Here is a 24,082-nt window from a genome sequence, read left to right on the forward strand (position 1 = left end):
ATCATAGCTACACGTATGACAAAAAAACGCGTGAAAATCAGTGGTATTCAGTGAGGTAACATGAATTAAATGCGCTGACAGTTCATTGCTCCTGCCAAATGAACTGCACTGAGTGGAGCGGATCACCACTCCAAGATGGCGGCCCCGCGTCTCGTCAGCGCCAGTAGGCAGAGCGCTCGATGCTGCGTACCCTTATGACATGTCTATGAGCCGGAGCACAACACGTCGTATTGCGGCGGTAACTGTCGTAAAGTCTTGATTTACGGCACACGGAAACTAAACCAGTGCTACTGAGTCCACGTGAGTGCAGACTGGCTCAAAGTACCATTTTTTGAAGCTGCTTTTTGGGGCAAACGTTTCCGATCAGGATGCTCTACCTGATCGGGTTGGGTCTGGGGGACGCCACGGACATCACAGTGAAAGGTCTGCAGACCGTGAGGAAGTGCTCCCGGGTCTACTTGGAGGCCTACACCTCCATGCTAACTGTGGGCAAGGAAGCTTTGGTGAGGTTTTACAATAAACAAAATAACTATCTTATCTATCCATCGTTGCCATGAGGACACTTACACGGGAAACAGCCGTAAATGTCATAATAAAATGTTCTTTAAATCTATATATGTTAAAGTAAAACTAACTCATCATGTTTGAGTGACTAGCTGTCATACTAGCTTTACAAGCATCTTGTTTACATGCTTCATTGCAGTATTAGCATGCTTAGTAGTGTGTATACCTTCTTTCTTTTGATTAGATCACTTAGCAGTGTGTATATACCTGCTTCTTTGCAGTATTAGCATGTTTAATAGTGTGTATATACCTGCTTCTTTGTAGTATTAACATGTTTAGTAGTGTGTATACCTTCTTTCTTTTGATTAGATCACTTAGCAGTGTGTATATACCTGCTTCTTTGCAGTATTAGCATGTTTAATAGTGTGTATATACCTGCTTCTTTGCAGTATTAACATGTTTAGTAGTGTGTATACCTTCTTTCTTTTGATTAGATCACTTAGCAGTGTGTATATACCTGCTTCTTTGCAGTATTAACATGTTTAATAGTGTGTATATACCTGCTTCTTTGCAGTATTAGCATGTTTAGTAATGTGTATACCTTCTTTCTTTTGATTAGATCACTTAGCAGTGTGTATATACCTGATTCTTTGCAGTATTAACATGTTTAATAGTGTGTATATACCTGCTTCTTTGCAGTATTAACATGTTTAGTAGTGTGTATACCTTCTTTCTTTGATTAGATCACTTAGCAGTGTGTATATACCTGATTCTTTGCAGTATTAACATGTTTAATAGTGTGTATATACCTGCTTCTTTGCAGTATTAACATGTTTAGTAGTGTGTATACCTTCTTTCTTTTGATTAGATCACTTAGCAGTGTGTATATACCTGATTCTTTGCAGTATTAACATGTTTAATAGTGTGTATATACCTGCTTCTTTGCAGTATTAACATGTTTAGTAGTGTGTATACCTTCTTTCTTTTGATTAGATCACTTAGCAGTGTGTATATACCTGATTCTTTGCAGTATTAGCATGTTTAATAGTGTGTATATACCTGCTTCTTTGTAGTATTAACATGTTTAATAGTGTGTGTATACCTGCTTCTTTGCAGTATTAACATGTTTAGTGGTGTGTATGTAGTAGTGTACCTTCTTTATTGTGGTATTGGCTTTATTAGCAGTGTGTATACACCTGCTTCTTTGCAGTATTAGCATGTTTAATAGTGTGTGTACCTTCTTCATTGTGGTATAAACTTTATTAGCAGTGTGTATATACCTGCTTCTTTGCTGTATTAGCATGTTTAATAGTGTGTATATACCTGCTTCTTTGCAGTATTAACATGTTTAGTGGTGTGTATGCCTTCTTTCTTTTGATTAGATCACTTAGCAGTGTGTATATACCTGCTTCTTTGCAGTATTAGCATGTTTAATAGTGTGTATATACCTGCTTCTTTGTAGTATTAACATGTTTAGTAGTGTGTATACCTTCTTTCTTTTGATTAGATCACTTAGCAGTGTGTATATACCTGCTTCTTTGCAGTATTAGCATGTTTAATAGTGTGTATATACCTGCTTCTTTGCAGTATTAACATGTTTAGTGGTGTGTATGCCTTCTTTCTTTTGATTAGATCACTTAGCAGTGTGTATATACCTGATTCTTTGCAGTATTAACATGTTTAATAGTGTGTATGTAGTAGTGTACCTTCTTTATTGTGGTATTAGCTTTATTAGCAGTGTGTGTATACCTGCTTCATTACAATATTATCATGTTTAGTAGTGTGTGTGTATATAGTATACTTTCTTTAATACAATATTAGCATGTTTAGTATATATATATATATATATATATTATATATATATATATATATATATATATATATATATATAATATTAGGGGTGTAACGGTACACAAACATTTTGGTTCGGTACAAACCTCAGTTTAGAGGTCACGGTTCGGTTAATTTTCGGTACAGTAAGAAAACAACCAAATATAAATTTTTTTGGTTATTTATTTACCAAATTTGTAAACAATGGCTTTATCCTTTTAACATTGGGAACACTATAATAATTCTGCCCACGTTAATCAACATTAAACTGCCTCAAGTTGTTGCTCAGATTAAATAAAATGACAAAACTTTCTTCTACACATAAAAAGTGCAACATTAAACAGTTAATTGCCCTTTTTTTGCTGCTTCAACACAGCTCAATCAACACAGAAAAAGGTAAAGTGAAATAACAGACAGACAGGGCTTTGCTGTCCGTAACACACACACACGCACACAACCACTGAAATGAGCTAACGTTACAGCTAAAGCTAATCAGCCATCACCTCAAGCCTCAGGGATGGAGCTGCAGCTGAGCTGCAGTTTACAGTATCTAGAAGGTCACGGACTCTCCCCCTAATGATGAATACTAGTAGTTGACTGGGAGGTATCATTTGGGGGAGAGTCCGCTGCCTTATGCTTACCTGCTAAACACCTATCTGCTCCACGCTGAAGCACTTACTACATGCGCTCTGAATACGCACTGCTGATTGGCTGTTACCACTTTGTATGTAACCAATCAGATGGTTGTGTGGGTGGGACAATGCTGGGTGCTGAGACAGAGGCAGAAGAAGCAAAGCAGCTTGTTAAGACTTTAGCTTAGTAACTCATTTCGGTACACCTCCAAACCGAACCGAAACCCACGTACCGAAACGGTTCAATACAAATACATGTACCGTTACACCCCTAATATGTATATATATATAATGACTGCCGAGCGCGGCCACCGCTGCTGCTCACTGCTCCCCTCACCTCCCAGGTAGTGTAACAAGGGGATGGGTCAAATGCAGAGAGTAATTTCGCCACACCTAGGTGTGGCGAAATTATTCTCTGCATTTGACCCATCACCCTTGATCACCCCCTGGGAGGTGAGGGGAGCAGTGAGCAGCAGCGGTGGCTGCGCCCGGGGAATAATTTTGGTGCTTTAACCCCCAATTCCAACCCTTGATGCTGAGTGCCAAGCAGGGGAGGTAATGGCTCCCATTTTTTTAGTCTTTGGTATGACTCGTATACCTACTACATTGTGGTATTGGCTTATTGTTATGATATGTTATTTTCATTTATTATGCGCCCCCCAACCAACTGTTACATCAGCCCGGGGCGCAGCATATACACCTGTTATAGTATGATATTGGCTTATTTAGCTGTGTGTATACACCTGCTATAGTATGATATTGGCTTATTTAGCTGTGTGTATACAGCTGCTATAGTATGATATTGGCTTATTTAGCTGTGTGTATACACCTGTTATAGTATGATATTGGCTTATTTAGCTGTGTGTATACACCTGCTATAGTATGATATTGGCTTATTTAGCTGTGTGTATACACCTGCTATAGTATGATATTGGCTTATTTAGCTGTGTGTATACACCTGCTATAGTATGATATTGGCTTATTTAGCTGTGTATACACCTGCTATAGTATGATATTGGCTTATTTAGCTGTGTATACACCTGCTATAGTATGATATTGGCTTATTTAGCTGTGTGTATACACCTGCTATAGTATGATATTGGCTTATTTAGCTGTGTGTATACACCTGCTATAGGTATGATATTGGGCTTATTTAGCTGTGTGTATACACCTGCTATAGTATGATATTGGCTTATTTAGCTGTGTATACACCTGCTATAGTATGATATTGGCTTATTTAGCTGTGTATACACCTGCTATAGTATGATATTGGCTTATTTAGCTGTGTGTATACACCTGCTATAGTATGATATTGGCTTATTTAGCTGTGTGTATACACCTGCTATAGTATGATATTGGCTTATTTAGCTGTGTATACACCTGCTATAGTATGATATTGGCTTATTTAGCTGTGTGTATACACCTGCTATAGTATGATATTGGCTTATTTAGCTGTGTGTATACACCTGCTATAGTATGATATTGGCTTATTTAGCTGTGTGTATACACCTGCTATAGTATGATATTGGCTTATTTAGCTGTGTATACACCTGCTATAGTATGATATTGGCTTATTTAGCTGTGTGTATACACCTGCTATAGTATGATATTGGCTTATTTAGCTGTGTGTATACACCTGCTATAGTATGATATTGGCTTATTTAGCTGTGTGTATACACCTGCTATAGTATGATATTGGCTTATTTAGCTGTGTGTATACACCTGCTATAGTATGATATTGGCTTATTTAGCTGTGTATACACCTGCTATAGTATGATATTGGCTTATTTAGCTGTGTGTATACACCTGCTATAGTATGATATTGGCTTATTTAGCTGTGTGTATACACCTGCTATAGTATGATATTGGCTTATTTAGCTGTGTGTATACACCTGCTATAGTATGATATTGGCTTATTTAGCTGTGTATACACCTGCTATAGTATGATATTGGCTTATTTAGCTGTGTGTATACACCTGCTATAGTATGATATTGGCTTATTTAGCTGTGTGTATACACCTGCTATAGTATGATATTGGCTTATTTAGCTGTGTATACACCTGCTATAGTATGATATTGGCTTATTTAGCTGTGTGTATACACCTGCTATAGTATGATATTGGCTTATTTAGCTGTGTATACACCTGCTATAGTATGATATTGGCTTATTTAGCTGTGTGTATACACCTGCTATAGTATGATATTGGCTTATTTAGCTGTGTGTATACACCTGCTATAGTATGATATTGGCTTATTTAGCTGTGTATACACCTGCTATAGTATGATATTGGCTTATTTAGCTGTGTGTATACACCTGCTATAGTATGATATTGGCTTATTTAGCTGTGTATACACCTGCTATAGTATGATATTGGCTTATTTAGCTGTGTGTATACACCTGCTATAGTATGATATTGGCTTATTTAGCTGTGTGTATACACCTGCTATAGTATGATATTGGCTTATTTAGCTGTGTGTATACACCTGCTATAGTATGATATTGGCTTATTTAGCTGTGTATACACCTGCTATAGTATGATATTGGCTTATTTAGCTGTGTATACACCTGCTATAGTATGATATTGGCTTATTTAGCTGTGTGTATACACCTGCTATAGTATGATATTGGCTTATTTAGCTGTGTGTATACAGCTGCAACTCTTGTCAACAAGCTGTCCCACCACTCTGGTCGCTTTGGTGTAGAACACATTAAAGCCTTCTACAGAAAGCTAGGAGTATCCAACAATGATTTCAAATTAGAAATGGTCACAGCTGATGAGGTGTTTAAAAAATTGAGCGCGCTCCACCCTAACAAGGCCACCGGCCTTGATAATATTCCCTCCAGATTCCTCAGGGACTCTGCCTCCATCATTGCCCCGATCATCACGCACATAATAAACCTATCAATTACACAAGGCCAAGTACCAAAAGATTTTAAGATAGCAAGAGTAACTCCCCTCTTTAAAAAAGGAAGCAAATTGGAACCTGGCAACTACCGACCTGTTTCTATTCTCAGCTCCATTTCGAAAGTAATGGAGAAAATAGTTTATGAACAGGTCGATAGTTACCTTGCCACTAATAAACTCATGTACAAATTCCAATCCGGCTTCAGAACTAACCACTCCACTGACACATGCCTTCTCTATCTGACCGACCACATCAAACATGAGGTGGACGCGGGCAAATACTGCGGCATGGTCATGCTGGACCTTCAGAAGGCCTTTGACACCGTTAACCACGCTATACTGTTGGATAAGCTCAGAGCAATCGGATTTAACAAAACCTCTTGGACCTGGATGCAGTCTTACTTGGAGGGGAGGGAGCAGGTGGTAGAGGTGAACGGCACCGTGTCCCCCCCCCTCTCGGTGAGCTGTGGAGTCCCCCAAGGCAGTATATTGGGACCTTTACTGTTCCTAATATACATAAACGACATGTCATCGGCATGTGACTGTGAATTGTTTTTGTTTGCGGATGACTCTGCCCTGCTGGTATCCGGCAAGGACAAGTCACAGGTGGAGAAAATCCTCAGTGCTGAGCTCTGTAGAACTTGCACCTGACTCGCTGACAACAAGCTATCCATCCACTTGGGTAAAACAGAATCCATCCTGTTTGGGTCCCACATCAAACTTAAGAGAGTCAATCACTTCACCATAAAAGTAGGTGACAGTGTCATCACCAGGAAAGATGAGGTCACCTACCTAGGTTCCATTCTAGAGGCTAACCTTTCCTGTGATAAAATGGCAACCAAGGTAATCAAAAAGGTTAACCAACGAACGAGATTTCTCTACAGAATTTCCTCTCTGGTCAACAAAAGCACCTTGAGGATTCTGGCGGGAACTCTCGTTCAACCCTTTTTCGATTACGCATGCACCTCCTGGTACCCTAGCACCTCCAAAACCCTCAAATCTAAACTCCAAACATCTCAGAACAAGCTAGTCAGGTTACTTCTAGACCTCCACCCCAGATCCCACCTCACTCCTACCCACTTCTCTAAAGTGGGCTGGCTCAAGGTGGAGGACAGAGTTAAACAACTTGCACTGAGCCTAGTCTATAAAATCCGCTACACCTCCTTGATACCGAAGTACATGTCAAACTACTTCCTTAACGTAAATGACCGCCATAACCACAACACCAGGGGGTGCTCCACTAACCACGTTAAACCCAGATTCCGAACTAACAAAGGTCTTAACTCATTCTCTTTCTATGCCACATCAATGTGGAATGCGCTCCCAACAGGTATAAAAGAAAGGGCATCTCTATCCTCCTTCAAAACCGCTATAAAAGTTCACCTCCAGGCAGCTACAACCCTAAACTAACACCCTCCCCGGATTGCTAATAATCAAATGTAAACAATCAAATGCAGATTCTTTTTCTTATGCCTTCTGATCTCTCTCTCTCTCTCTCTCTCTCTCTCTCTATGTCCACTACCCCCCCACCCCACCCCCCCTCCACACTCCTGATTGTAAATAATGTAAATAATTCAATGTGATTATCTTGTGTGATGACTGTATTATGATGATAGTATATATGATAGTATATATCTGTATCATGAATCAATTTAAGTGGACCCCGACTTAAACAAGTTGAAAAACGTATTCGGGTGTTACCATTTAGTGGTCAATTGTACGGAATATGTACTTCACTGTGCAACCTACTAATAAAAGTCTCAATCAATCAAAAATGCTATAGTATGATATTGGCTTATTTAGCTGTGTGTATACACCTGCTATAGTATGATATTGGCTTATTTAGCTGTGTATACACCTGCTATAGTATGATATTGGCTTATTTAGCTGTGTGTATACACCTGCTATAGTATGATATTGGCTTATTTAGCTGTGTGTATACACCTGCTATAGTATGATATTGGCTTATTTAGCTGTGTGTATACACCTGCTATAGTATGATATTGGCTTATTTAGCTGTGTGTATACACCTGCTATAGTATGATATTGGCTTATTTAGCTGTGTATACACCTGCTATAGTATGATATTGGCTTATTTAGCTGTGTGTATACACCTGCTATAGTATGATATTGGCTTATTTAGCTGTGTGTATACACCTGCTATAGTATGATATTGGCTTATTTAGCTGTGTATACACCTGCTATAGTATGATATTGGCTTATTTAGCTGTGTGTATACACCTGCTATAGTATGATATTGGCTTATTTAGCTGTGTATACACCTGCTATAGTATGATATTGGCTTATTTAGCTGTGTGTATACACCTGCTATAGTATGATATTGGCTTATTTAGCTGTGTGTATACACCTGCTATAGTATGATATTGGCTTATTTAGCTGTGTGTATACACCTGCTATAGTATGATATTGGCTTATTTAGCTGTGTATACACCTGCTATAGTATGATATTGGCTTATTTAGCTGTGTGTATACACCTGCTATAGTATGATATTGGCTTATTTAGCTGTGTATACACCTGCTATAGTATGATATTGGCTTATTTAGCTGTGTGTATACAGCTGCTATAGTATGATATTGGCTTATTTAGCTGTGTGTATACACCTGCTATAGTATGATATTGGCTTATTTAGCTGTGTATACACCTGCTATAGTATGATATTGGCTTATTTAGCTGTGTGTATACACCTGCTATAGTATGATATTGGCTTATTTAGCTGTGTGTATACACCTGCTATAGTATGATATTGGCTTATTTAGCTGTGTGTATACACCTGCTATAGTATGATATTGGCTTATTTAGCTGTGTGTATACACCTGCTATAGTATGATATTGGCTTATTTAGCTGTGTATACACCTGCTATAGTATGATATTGGCTTATTTAGCTGTGTGTATACACCTGCTATAGTATGATATTGGCTTATTTAGCTGTGTGTATACACCTGCTATAGTATGATATTGGCTTATTTAGCTGTGTATACACCTGCTATAGTATGATATTGGCTTATTTAGCTGTGTATACACCTGCTATAGTATGATATTGGCTTATTTAGCTGTGTATACACCTGCTATAGTATGATATTGGCTTATTTAGCTGTGTGTATACACCTGCTATAGTATGATATTGGCTTATTTAGCTGTGTGTATACACCTGCTATAGTATGATATTGGCTTATTTAGCTGTGTGTATACACCTGCTATAGTATGATATTGCTTATTTAGCTGTGTATACACCTGCTATAGTATGATATTGGCTTATTTAGCTGTGTATACACCTGCTATAGTATGATATTGGCTTATTTAGCTGTGTGTATACACCTGCTATAGTATGATATTGGCTTATTTAGCTGTGTGTATACACCTGCTATAGTATGATATTGGCTTATTTAGCTGTGTGTATACACCTGCTATAGTATGATATTGGCTTATTTAGCTGTGTGTATACACCTGTTATAGTATGATATTGGCTTATTTAGCTGTGTGTATACACCTGTTATAGTATGATATTGGCTTATTTAGCTGTGTGTATACACCTGTTATAGTATGATATTGGCTTATTTAGCTGTGTGTATACACCTGCTATAGTATGATATTGGCTTATTTAGCTGTGTGTATACACCTGTTATAGTATGATATTGGCTTATTTAGCTGTGTGTATACACCTGCTATAGTATGATATTGGCTTATTTAGCTGTGTGTATACACCTGCTATAGTATGATATTGGCTTATTTAGCTGTGTGTATACACCTGCTATAGTATGATATTGGCTTATTTAGCTGTGTATACACCTGCTATAGTATGATATTGGCTTATTTAGCTGTGTGTATACACCTGCTATAGTATGATATTGGCTTATTTAGCTGTGTGTATACACCTGCTATAGTATGATATTGGCTTATTTAGCTGTGTATACACCTGCTATAGTATGATATTGGCTTATTTAGCTGTGTGTATACACCTGCTATAGTATGATATTGGCTTATTTAGCTGTGTGTATACACCTGTTATAGTATGATATTGGCTTATTTAGCTGTGTGTATACACCTGCTATAGTATGATATTGGCTTATTTAGCTGTGTGTATACACCTGCTATAGTATGATATTGGCTTATTTAGCTGTGTATACACCTGCTATAGTATGATATTGGCTTATTTAGCTGTGTGTATACACCTGCTATAGTATGATATTGGCTTATTTAGCTGTGTATACACCTGCTATAGTATGATATTGGCTTATTTAGCTGTGTGTATACACCTGCTATAGTATGATATTGGCTTATTTAGCTGTGTGTATACACCTGCTATAGTATGATATTGGCTTATTTAGCTGTGTGTATACACCTGCTATAGTATGATATTGGCTTATTTAGCTGTGTGTATACACCTGCTATAGTATGATATTGGCTTATTTAGCTGTGTATACACCTGCTATAGTATGATATTGGCTTATTTAGCTGTGTGTATACACCTGCTATAGTATGATATTGGCTTATTTAGCTGTGTGTATACACCTGTTATAGTATGATATTGGCTTATTTAGCTGTGTGTATACACCTGCTATAGTATGATATTGGCTTATTTAGCTGTGTGTATACACCTGTTATAGTATGATATTGGCTTATTTAGCTGTGTGTATACACCTGCTATAGTATGATATTGGCTTATTTAGCTGTGTGTATACACCTGCTATAGTATGATATTGGCTTATTTAGCTGTGTGTATACACCTGCTATAGTATGATATTGGCTTATTTAGCTGTGTGTATACACCTGTTATAGTATGATATTGGCTTATTTAGCTGTGTGTATACACCTGCTATAGTACGATATTGGCTTATTTAGCTGTGTGTATACACCTGTTATAGTATGATATTGGCTTATTTAGCTGTGTGTATACACCTGCTATAGTATGATATTGGCTTATTTAGCTGTGTATACACCTGCTATAGTATGATATTGGCTTATTTAGCTGTGTGTATACACCTGCTATAGTATGATATTGGCTTATTTAGCTGTGTGTATACACCTGCTATAGTATGATATTGGCTTATTTAGCTGTGTGTATACACCTGCTATAGTATGATATTGGCTTATTTAGCTGTGTGTATACACCTGCTATAGTATGATATTGGCTTATTTAGCTGTGTGTATACACCTGCTATAGTATGATATTGGCTTATTTAGCTGTGTGTATACACCTGCTATAGTATGATATTGGCTTATTTAGCTGTGTATACACCTGCTATAGTATGATATTGGCTTATTTAGCTGTGTGTAAACACCTGCTATAGTATGATATTGGCTTATTTAGCTGTGTGTATACACCTGCTATAGTATGATATTGGCTTATTTAGCTGTGTGTATACACCTGTTATAGTATGATATTGGCTTATTTAGCTGTGTGTATACACCTGTTATAGTATGATATTGGCTTATTTAGCTGTGTGTATACACCTGCTATAGTATGATATTGGCTTATTTAGCTGTGTGTATACACCTGTTATAGTATGATATTGGCTTATTTAGCTGTGTGTATACACCTGCTATAGTATGATATTGGCTTATTTAGCTGTGTGTATACACCTGTTATAGTATGATATTGGCTTATTTAGCTGTGTGTATACACCTGCTATAGTATGATATTGGCTTATTTAGCTGTGTGTATACACCTGCTATAGTATGATATTGGCTTATTTAGCTGTGTGTATACACCTGCTATAGTATGATATTGGCTTATTTAGCTGTGTGTATACACCTGTTATAGTATGATATTGGCTTATTTAGCTGTGTGTATACACCTGCTATAGTATGATATTGGCTTATTTAGCTGTGTGTATACACCTGCTATAGTATGATATTGGCTTATTTAGCTGTGTGTATACACCTGCAATAGTATGATATTGGCTTATTTAGCTGTGTATACACCTGCTATAGTATGATATTGGCTTATTTAGCTGTGTGTATACACCTGCTATAGTATGATATTGGCTTATTTAGCTGTGTGTATACACCTGCTATAGTATGATATTGGCTTATTTAGCTGTGTATACACCTGCTATAGTATGATATTGGCTTATTTAGCTGTGTGTATACACCTGCTATAGTATGATATTGGCTTATTTAGCTGTGTGTATACACCTGCTATAGTATGATATTGGCTTATTTAGCTGTGTGTATACACCTGCTATAGTATGATATTGGCTTATTTAGCTGTGTGTATACACCTGCTATAGTATGATATTGGCTTATTTAGCTGTGTATACACCTGCTATAGTATGATATTGGCTTATTTAGCTGTGTGTATACACCTGCTATAGTATGATATTGGCTTATTTAGCTGTGTATACACCTGCTATAGTATGATATTGGCTTATTTAGCTGTGTGTATACACCTGCTATAGTATGATATTGGCTTATTTAGCTGTGTGTATACACCTGCTATAGTATGATATTGGCTTATTTAGCTGTGTGTATACACCTGCTATAGTATGATATTGGCTTATTTAGCTGTGTGTATACACCTGCTATAGTATGATATTGGCTTATTTAGCTGTGTATACACCTGCTATAGTATGATATTGGCTTATTTAGCTGTGTGTATACACCTGCTATAGTATGATATTGGCTTATTTAGCTGTGTGTATACACCTGTTATAGTATGATATTGGCTTATTTAGCTGTGTGTATACACCTGCTATAGTATGATATTGGCTTATTTAGCTGTGTGTATACACCTGTTATAGTATGATATTGGCTTATTTAGCTGTGTGTATACACCTGTTATAGTATGATATTGGCTTATTTAGCTGTGTGTATACACCTGCTATAGTATGATATTGGCTTATTTAGCTGTGTGTATACACCTGTTATAGTATGATATTGGCTTATTTAGCTGTGTGTATACACCTGCTATAGTATGATATTGGCTTATTTAGCTGTGTGTATACACCTGTTATAGTATGATATTGGCTTATTTAGCTGTGTGTATACACCTGCTATAGTATGATATTGGCTTATTTAGCTGTGTGTATACACCTGCTATAGTATGATATTGGCTTATTTAGCTGTGTGTATACACCTGCTATAGTATGATATTGGCTTATTTAGCTGTGTGTATACACCTGCTATAGTATGATATTGGCTTATTTAGCTGTGTGTATACACCTGCTATAGTATGATATTGGCTTATTTAGCTGTGTGTATACACCTGCTATAGTATGATATTGGCTTATTTAGCTGTGTATACACCTGCTATAGTATGATATTGGCTTATTTAGCTGTGTGTAAACACCTGCTATAGTATGATATTGGCTTATTTAGCTGTGTGTATACACCTGCTATAGTATGATATTGGCTTATTTAGCTGTGTGTATACACCTGTTATAGTATGATATTGGCTTATTTAGCTGTGTGTATACACCTGTTATAGTATGATATTGGCTTATTTAGCTGTGTGTATACACCTGCTATAGTATGATATTGGCTTATTTAGCTGTGTGTATACACCTGTTATAGTATGATATTGGCTTATTTAGCTGTGTGTATACACCTGCTATAGTATGATATTGTCTTATTTAGCTGTGTGTATACACCTGTTATAGTATGATATTGGCTTATTTAGCTGTGTGTATACACCTGCTATAGTATGATATTGGCTTATTTAGCTGTGTGTATACACCTGCTATAGTATGATATTGGCTTATTTAGCTGTGTGTATACACCTGCTATAGTATGATATTGGCTTATTTAGCTGTGTGTATACACCTGTTATAGTATGATATTGGCTTATTTAGCTGTGTGTATACACCTGCTATAGTATGATATTGGCTTATTTAGCTGTGTGTATACACCTGCTATAGTATGATATTGGCTTATTTAGCTGTGTGTATACACCTGCTATAGTATGATATTGGCTTATTTAGCTGTGTGTATACACCTGCTATAGTATGATATTGGCTTATTTAGCTGTGTGTATACACCTGCTATAGTATGATATTGGCTTATTTAGCTGTGTATACACCTGCTATAGTATGATATTGGCTTATTTAGCTGTGTGTATACACCTGCTATAGTATGATATTGGCTTATTTAGCTGTGTATACACCTGCTATAGTATGATATTGGCTTATTTAGCTGTGTGTATACACCTGCTATAGTATGATATTGGCTTATTTAGCTGTGTGTATACACCTGCTATAGTATGATATTGGCTTATTTAGCTGTGTGTATACACCTGCTATAGTATGATATTGGCTTATTTAGCTGTGTGTATACACCTGCTATAGTATGAATATTGGCTTATTTAGCTGTGTATACACCTGCTATAGTATGATATTGGCTTATTTAGCTGTGTGTATACACCTGCTATAGTATGATATTGGCTTATTTAGCTGTGTGTATACACCTGTTATAGTATGATATTGGCTTATTTAGCTGTGTGTATACACCTGCTATAGTATGATATTGGCTTATTTAGCTGTGTGTATACACCTGCTATAGTATGATATTGGCTTATTTAGCTGTGTGTATACACCTGTTATAGTATGATATTGGCTTATTTAGCTGTGTGTATACACCTGTTATAGTATGATATTGGCTTATTTAGCTGTGTGTATACACCTGCTATAGTATGATATTGGCTTATTTAGCTGTGTGTATACACCTGTTATAGTATGATATTGGCTTATTTAGCTGTGTGTATACACCTGCTATAGTATGATATTGGCTTATTTAGCTGTGTGTATACACCTGTTATAGTATGATATTGGCTTATTTAGCTGTGTGTATACACCTGCTATAGTATGATATTGGCTTATTTAGCTGTGTGTATACACCTGCTATAGTATGATATTGGCTTATTTAGCTGTGTGTATACACCTGCTATAGTATGATATTGGCTTATTTAGCTGTGTGTATACACCTGCTATAGTATGATATTGGCTTATTTAGCTGTGTGTATACACCTGCTATAGTATGATATTGGCTTATTTAGCTGTGTGTATACACCTGCTATAGTATGATATTGGCTTATTTAGCTGTGTGTATACACCTGCTATAGTATGATATTGGCTTATTTAGCTGTGTGTATACACCTGCTATAGTATGATATTGGCTTATTTAGCTGTGTGTATACACCTGCTATAGTATGATATTGGCTTATTTAGCTGTGCGTATACACCTGCTATAGTATGATATTGGCTTATTTAGCTGTGTGTATACACCTGCTATAGTATGATATTGGCTTATTTAGCTGTGTATACACCTGCTATAGTATGATATTGGCTTATTTAGCTGTGTGTATACACCTGCTATAGTATGATATTGGCTTATTTAGCTGTGTGTATACACCTGCTATAGTATGATATTGGCTTATTTAGCTGTGTGTGTACCTGCTTCTTTGTGGTATCAGCATGTTTAGAGGCGTGTATATACCTACTATAGTGTGATATGGTCTTATTGTGTGTTTACCTGCTTCTTTGTCGTATTAGCATGTTTAGAGGCGTGTATGTACCTACTTTATTGTGATATTGTCTTATTGTATGTTTACCTGCTTCTTAGTGGTATTAGCATGTTTAGAGGCGTGTATATACCTACTTTATTGTGATATTGTCTTATTGTGTGTTTACCTGCTTCTTTGTGGTATCAGCATGTTTAGAGGCGTGTATATACCTACTATATTGTGATATTGTCTTATTGTATGTTTACCTGCTTCTTTGTGGTATTAGCATGTTTAGAGGTGTATATACCTACTATATTGTGATATTGTCTTATTGTGTGTTTACCTGCTTCTTTGTGGTATCAGCATGTTTAGAGGCGTGTATATACCTACTATATTGTGATATTGTCTTATTGTATGTTTACCTGCTTCTTTGTGGTATTAGCATGTTTAGAGGCGTGTATATACCTACTATAGTGTGATATTGTCTTATTGTGTGTTTACCTGCTTCTTTGTGGTATTAGCATGTTTAGAGGCGTGTATATACCTACTATATTGTGATATTGTCTTATTGTATGTTTACCTGCTTCTTTGTGGTATCAGCATGTTTAGAGGCGTGTATATACCTACTATATTGTGATATTGTCTTATTGTATGTTTACCTGCTTCTTTGTGGTATCAGCATGTTTAGAGGCGTGTATATACCTACTATATTGTGATATTGTCTTATTGTATGTTTACCTGCTTCTTTGTGGTATTAGCATGTTTAGAGGTGTATATACCTACTATATTGTGATATGGTCTTATTGTATGTTTACCTGCTTCTTTGTGGTATCAGCATGTTTAGAGGCGTGTATATACCTACTATATTGTGATATTGTCTTATTGTGTGTTTACCTGCTTCTTTGTGGTATTAGCATGTTTAGAGGCGTGTATATACCTACTATATTGTGATATTGTCTTATTGTATGTTTACCTGCTTCTTTGTGGTATCAGCATGTTTAGAGGTGTGTATATACCTACTATATTGTGATATTGTCTTATTGTGTGTTTACCTGCTTCTTTGTGGTATTAGCATGTTTAGAGGCGTGTATATACCTACTATATTGTGATATTGTCTTATGGTGTGTACCTGCTCCTTTGTGGTATTAGCATGTTTAGGTGTGTATATACCTACTATATTGTGATATTGTCTTATTGTGTGTTTGCCTGCTTCTTTGTGGTATTAGCATGTTTAGAGGTGTATATACCTACTATATTGTGATATTGTCTTATTGTGTGTTTACCTGCTTCTTTGTGGTATTAGCATGTTTAGAGGTGTATATACCTACTATATTGTGATATTGTCTTATTGTGTGTTTGCCTGCTTCTTTGTGGTATTAGCATGTTTAGAGGTGTATATACCTACTATATTGTGATATTGTCTTATTGTGTGTTTACCTGCTTCTTTGTGGTATTAGCATGTTTAGAGGCGTGTATATACCTACTATATTGTGATATTGTCTTATTGTGTGTTTACCTGCTTCTTTGTGGTATTAGCATGTTTAGGTGTGTATATACCTACTATATTGTGATATTGTCTTATTGTGTGTTTACCTGCTTCTTTGTGGTATCAGCATGTTTAGAGGCGTGTATATACCTACTATATTGTGATATTGTCTTATTGTGTGTTTACCTGCTTCTTTGTGGTATCAGCATGTTTAGAGGCGTGTATATACCTACTATATTGTGATATTGTCTTATTGTGTGTTTACCTGCTTCTTTGTGGTATTAGCATGTTTAGAGGCGTGTATATACCTACTATATTGTGATATTGTCTTATTGTGTGTACCTGCTCCTTTGTGGTATTAGCATGTTTAGGTGTGTATATACCTACTATATTGTGATATTGTCTTATTGTGTGTACCTGCTCCTTTGTGGTATTAGCATGTTTAGGTGTGTATATACCTACTATATTGTGATATTGTCTTATTGTGTGTTTACCTGCTTCTTTGTGGTATCAGCATGTTTAGAGGCGTGTATATACCTACTATATTGTGATATTGTCTTATTGTGTTTACCTGCTTCTTTGTGGTATTAGCATGTTTAGAGGCGTGTATATACCTACTATATTGTGATATTGTCTTATTGTGTGTTTACCTGCTTCTTTGTGGTATCAGTATGTTTAGAGGCGTGTATATACCTACTATAGTGTGATATTGTCTTATTGTGTGTTTACCTGCTTCTTTGTGGTATCAGCATGTTTAGAGGCGTGTATATACCTACTATATTGTGATATTGTCTTATTGTGTGCGTACCTGCTTCTTTGTGGTATCAGCATGTTTAGAGGCGTGTATATACCTACTATATTGTCTTATTGTGTGTTTACCTGCTTCTTTGTGGTATCAGCATGTTTAGAGGCGTGTATATACCTACTATATTGTGATATTGTCTTATTGTGTGTTTACCTGCTTCTTTGTGGTATCAGCATGTTTAGAGGCGTGTATATACCTACTATATTGTGATATTGTCTTATTGTGTGTTTACCTGCTTCTTTGTGGTATTAGCATGTTTAGGTGTGTATATACCTACTATATTGTGATATTGTCTTATTGTGTGTTTACCTGCTTCTTTGTGGTATCAGCATGTTTAGAGGCGTGTATATACCTACTATATTGTGATATTGTCTTATTGTGTGTTTACCTGCTCCTTTGTGGTATTAGCATGTTTAGGTGTGTATATACCTACTATATTGTGATATTGTCTTATTGTGTGTTTACCTGCTTCTTTGTGGTATTAGCATGTTTAGGTGTGTATATACCTACTATATTGTGATATTGTCTTATTGTGTGTTTACCTGCTTCTTTGTGGTATTAGCTTATTAAACAGTGCAAATATATCTGCTTTAATAGCACTAGGTGTTAGCTATTATGTGTGTATACATTTGCTTCTTTGCGGTATTGACTTGTCTATACCGGCTTCCTTGTGGTAGTACCGTTACTATTAGCTTGAGTAGCAGTGTGTGTGTATTTACCAATGTTACTTGTGCGTATATACCTTACATGTCATGTGCTCAGGAGGAGTACTACGGAAAGGAGCTGATCCTGGCCGACCGGGATCTGGTGGAGCAGGAAGCTGACGAGATCCTTAAGGACGCTAAAGAGACAGACATAGCCTTTCTGGTGGTGGGAGACCCCTTTGGGTGGGTGGTCACACGAAGGCTAGCATTCGTTGTTGCAAGAAGACGCGACACTCACCGTGACACGCTTTTTGTTTTTTGATCGCAGCGCTACCACTCACAGTGACCTCGTCCTCAGAGCGGTGCATGCTGGGATATCATATCGGGTCATCCACAATGCCTCCATCATGAACGCGATTGGCTGCTGTGGCCTGCAGGTGAGTCACATGACCTCAACATTAGCTTTTTGACCACAATAGTTCAATGTGATTGAATTAGCATTGTCAACTATAGGGATGGGTGACTTTTTCTCTTTTGATACGGTACCTAGGAATCGACACTGGTACTAAAATGGTACTGTTTTTCAGTACTTTTGTGTGTGAGCTCAAATGTAAATAAATGGTAACTGTTAACTAAAATTTTACATTAACAGCAAGCTGCTATCTTGCTTTCTTACACTTCTGTCTCATTTGCAAGTACTGTGCTGTATTATATAGTAGACTTTGCATGCAGTTGCAATTCCAAGACTTTAGATGGCAGTAGTGAGTTTGCCATTCAATGTGCCGCTCTTCTTTTGTTGAGTCCTACAATCTGTTTATATTGTAAGTATTGTATTTATTACACGCCGGCAGTTTAATTGTAACACACATGTAGTTTTTAATACCAAAATTTGGAGGCGTTGAAAACGCCATGTAAAATCGCTAATGCTAATCGGTAGCATGTCTATGGCAAATAAATTAGCATCAGGCGCCTTCTTCTTGCTTTGTCGTCGTGTGAAATTGTAACAGGAGGAAGTCCAGCTGAGTCCGCTCGAAATGCTTGTTTCCCGGCCGGGTGCATGACGTCCCGTGCAACAAAAATATTGAAATATGGTACGGTTTGATTTTAGGTGAATTGGTACCCGGGAGTAGCTAGCCGAATCATATTCGGTTCTATAATCGCCTCTAAAAAATACTGCTTCCCCACCCCTCCGCCTTCATCACGTCGTGACATTGCTGGTTTTACGAGCAGAGGAGCATGTTCGGCAGCGCACAATCACTGAGTACTTACAAGCAGACACAGTGTGTAGACAGAAAAGGGAGACCGGACGCATTTTGGCTTAAAAAGTAAAGGTGAAGTTATAACACCGAAACACCCTCAGGAAGAGGTGCTTTAAGACATGGCTAGCTAGCTAGTGTGTTTTAGCTACTTCTAAATCACTAATCCTTGTCTCCATGGCGACTAATTAAGTTTCTTACAAGTATCATCCCTGCAGGACGAGGAATAGCTAAACATGCTTCACTACACACTGTAGCTCACCGGCGTCACAATGTAAACAAACGCCATTCATGGATCTACACCTAACATCCACTGTAATGATACCAAGTACAAGAGCGTATCTAGCCAATACTACTATGATTGCATCAATATTTTTTAGCATCACAATATCTTCTTTCATTTTTTTTAAAAATGTATATGGTGTTTATAAACTCAGTAAATACGTCCCTGGACACATGAGGACTTTAAATATGACCAATGTATGATCCTGTAACTACTTGGTATCGGATTGATACCTGAATTTGTGGTATCATCCAAAACTAATGTAAAGTATCCAAACAACAGAAGAATAAGTGATTATTACATTTTAACAGAAGTGTAGATAGAACATGTTGAAAGAGAAAGTAAGCAGATATTAACAGTAAATGAACAAGTAGATTAATAATTCATTTTCTACCACTTCATAATGTTGACAAAATAATAGGTAAATAAATGACACAATATGTTACTGCATATGTCAGCAGACTAATTAGGAGTCTTTGTTTGTTTACTTACTACTAAAAGACAAGTTGTCTAGTATGTTCACTATTTTATTTAAAGACAAACTCACAATAATAAACATATGTTTAATGTACCCTAAGATTTTTTTGTTAAAATAAAGCCAATAATGCATTTTTTTGTGGTCCCCTTAACCTCTTAAGCCGATCAGCTGCTATTGACGGTCCCTGACACAAGGCTGAAGCTTAGAGGTGACAGAGCTTTCGCCGCTGCTGCTCCCAAGCTCTGGAACGACTTACCTCTGAGTGTTAGACAGGCCTCCTATCTTCCTGTTTTTAAATCTCTCTTAAAAACATACTTTTATTCCATGGCTTTTAACACTGAGTGATCTCCATCCTGCTATGGCGCCCCATAATACACCTGCTGTGAACCTGTTTTTATGTTTTATTTATTTATGTTTTATCGTGCTCTGTTTGTGTTGTGTTATTTGCTCGGTTCTCTTATCTTTTAACCTGACCATTGTACAGCACTTTGGCTACCCCTGTGGTAAATTTTAAATGTGCTTTATAAATACAGTTGATTTGATTTGACTCTTAAGGCCCAAGCTGTTTGTTTACATGCTTTTTTTTATTTGTCTTTGCTATTTGGGCTTATTGGACCCTAATTAGAATAAAAACTAAGACTCATCTTTTGATATGATGTACTTATACACAAACATGTACTTCATGTGTAGTGACATGCACATTTTTATTTTTACACTTTTTTTTCCCAAATTCCATTGTATGTTATACTCTTCTGACACCACCAGATGGCAGTATAAGTGTCCACATAAGCGGCCATAAGGCCCCAATTCAGTGTACACAATTTTGGAAATAAGAGCTAAAAGGTGCTGTCCACGCATGTGGCCACTAAGGCCTTTAGAGTATCGAAATACATTTTGGTACCGGTACCAAAATATTGGTATCGAGACTAGAGATGTCCGATAATATCGGCCTGCCAATATTATCGGCCGATATATGCGTTAAAATGTAATATCGGAAATTATCGGTATCGGTTTTTTTTATTAGCGGTAGCGTTTTTTTTTTTTTTTTTAAATTAAATCAACATAGAAAACACAAGATACACTTACAATTAGTGCACCAACCCAAAAAACCTCCCTCCCCCATTTACACTCATTCACACAAAAGGGTTGTTTCTTTCTGTTATTAATATTCTGCTTCCTACATTATATATCAATATATATCAATACAGTCTGCAAGGGATACAGTCCGTAAGCACACATGATTGTGCGTGCTGCTGCTCCACTAATAGTACTAACCTTTAACAGTTAATTTTACTAATTTTCATTCATTACTAGTTTCTATGTAACTGTTTTTATATTGTTGTACTTTCTTTTTTATTCAAGAAAATGTTTTTAATTTATTTATCTTATTTTACTAATTTTTTTAAAAAGTACCTTATCTTCACCATACCTGGTTGTCCAAATTAGGCATAATAATGTGTTAATTCCACGACTGCATATATCAGTTGATATCGGTATCGGTAATTAAAGAGTTGGACAATATCGGAATATCGGATATTGGCAAAAAGCCATTATCGGACATCCCTAATCGAGACAACACTAGGACCCATTCCTGGTAGCGATGTACATACAACTAAAAAGCGTTCTGGAACTTGGAGACGTGTTAGTGACTCGTGCTACAAAACTGATAGGATGCTTGTGGATGTTCATTTCATAATTTGCTGTGTGTGTCTGCGTGTGTGCGACAGCTGTACAACTTTGGGGAGACGGTTTCCGTGGTCTTCTGGACGGACACATGGAAACCCGAAAGCTTCTACGACAAAATCTGTAAAAACCGATCAGCTGGACTGCACACTCTTTGTTTACTCGGTAAGACCACGCACACGGTGACGTTTGGGACCGTCCTGTGTCACTTTATCCACCCCAGACCAATCAATCACTCTGTGACGCCCCCCCTAAGGGACCAAAGCCAACCCCCAAGGGGCCCCCAACGGCCTGCGAGTGCAGGGGTCTCATCTGTGATGTTCATGCTTATTAAAGCTAATGGAGGACAAGTTGGAAGGGGTCCAGGGTTTGGTTGCGGGGGGGGATGGGCCATCATAGCTATTAGCATGTTAGGTGAGTTCCAGAAGTGCTTACGTTGTGTGTTTGCAGATCTCAAAGTGAAGGAACAGTCAGTGGAGAACATGATGAGGTAACAACACACACGGACCGCACGCGTGAGACGCACCTAATGGAGGCCTGATTTCAGAGGGAAGAAGATCTACGAGCCTCCCCGCTTCATGAGCGTGTCGCAGGCGGCCAACCAGATGGTCCAGATCGTCCAGAGGAGGCGGGAGCAGGGGGAGGAGCTTGGCGGTGAGACACAGCTGACGCGTACATCCACGTACATTTAAAAAAAAAAAAAAAAAAAAAAGTACCTCACTCTCCCCTGCTTCCTGTCTGAAGGTGTGACGGAGGACACCGTGTGCGTAGGCGTGGCCCGGCTCGGCGCTGACGACCAGAAGATCTGCACGGCCACGTTGGGTCAGCTGGTGTCATGTGACCTCGGCGCGCCGCTCCATTCGCTGGTGGTCACCGGCAAGCTCCACCCCCTGGAGGTGGACATGTTACGGCTCAACGCTCAACCGGACGCACTGCGGCACCTGAGCATGGAGGACGGCTCGTAGCGCGCACACACACACACACACACACACACACACACACACACACACACACACACACACACACACACACACACACACACACACACACACACACACGTTATCATTTGGAATGGGGAGCAAGTTTTTGATCATCACTTGTGGGGACCACCCTTTCTACAGGTTGTGGAGGCATAACATTTTTTAGGTAAAATGTCCACCGCCCAGTTAGCTCATACACATCTTTAAATCTCTGGATTGATGAAGTAATGTGCTGATCATTCTTACTGGGGACCCTGGGGAAAAAAAGAGTTAATATGGTTCATGGGGACCAAATTTAAATAATTTTGCATAATTCACACAAATTTGTATGTGACTACTGAGGACCATTTTAAAAAAAAAATTAAAAAAAGTTCAAATTAAATATGACATGATCCTCAGAATCATTTAAAAAGGTTTCCCTTTAGGCAGGGGTCGGCAACCCGCGGCTCCGGAGCCGCATGCGGCTCCTTGACCACTCTGATGCGGCTCAGCTACATACATGCCGACACCCCCGATTTTCCCAGGAGATTTATGGATCTCAGTGTCCCTTATAGATTACTCCCAGGGAAAGAATAATACTTTTTACACTCTAATTATTAAATTAAGGGCGTGCCCTAATTGCACTGCAGTAATTGCCCTCTATAGCATTTACATACAGCGTGCCAGTTCAGCCACATGTCGCATGTTGTTATTACTTGCGCACACAGGAGACAGCAAAGCATACTTACTCATCAGCCACACAGCTTACACTGACGGTAGCCGTATCAAACAACTTTAACATTGTTACGTTACAAATATGCGCCACACTGTGAACCTACACCAAAAAAGAATGAAAAACACATTTCTGGAGAACATCCCACCGTAACACAACATAAACACAACACAACCATTACCCAGAATCCCATGCAACTCTAACTCTTCCGGTCTACATTATACACCCCCGCTACCACCAAATCCCCCCCACACATCAACCCCCCCCCCCCCCCCCCCCCCTCTCCGTGCGTTGGTTGAGCGGAAGAGTTAGGGCTGCATGGGATTCTGGGTATTGGTACCGTCAGTGTAAGATGTGTGCCTGCTGAGTTAGTACGCCTTGCTGTCACTTATGTGATTAAGCTGAAATTGCTTTCTACGTGTGG

At 37.8% G+C, this 24,082-nt stretch overlaps 1 protein-coding gene across 1 annotated transcript; it reads left to right on the forward strand.

Moving 5' to 3' along the window:
* The first annotated feature begins 238 nt into the window (after positions 1 to 238).
* On the forward strand, positions 239 to 23,879 carry dph5 (diphthamide biosynthesis 5). The gene is made up of 7 exons (XM_062039455.1): positions 239 to 503; positions 18,385 to 18,509; positions 18,595 to 18,703; positions 22,011 to 22,131; positions 22,417 to 22,456; positions 22,514 to 22,620; positions 22,711 to 23,879. The coding sequence occupies exons 1-7, from the start codon at positions 369 to 371 to the stop codon at positions 22,929 to 22,931; spliced, it is 858 nt and encodes a 285-aa protein (XP_061895439.1). The 5' UTR covers positions 239 to 368; the 3' UTR covers positions 22,932 to 23,879.
* The last annotated feature ends 203 nt before the right edge of the window (positions 23,880 to 24,082 follow it).

Source organism: Entelurus aequoreus, linkage group LG27 (genome assembly GCF_033978785.1).
Source record: "Entelurus aequoreus isolate RoL-2023_Sb linkage group LG27, RoL_Eaeq_v1.1, whole genome shotgun sequence".
Classification (NCBI taxonomy): domain Eukaryota; kingdom Metazoa; phylum Chordata; class Actinopteri; order Syngnathiformes; family Syngnathidae; genus Entelurus; species Entelurus aequoreus.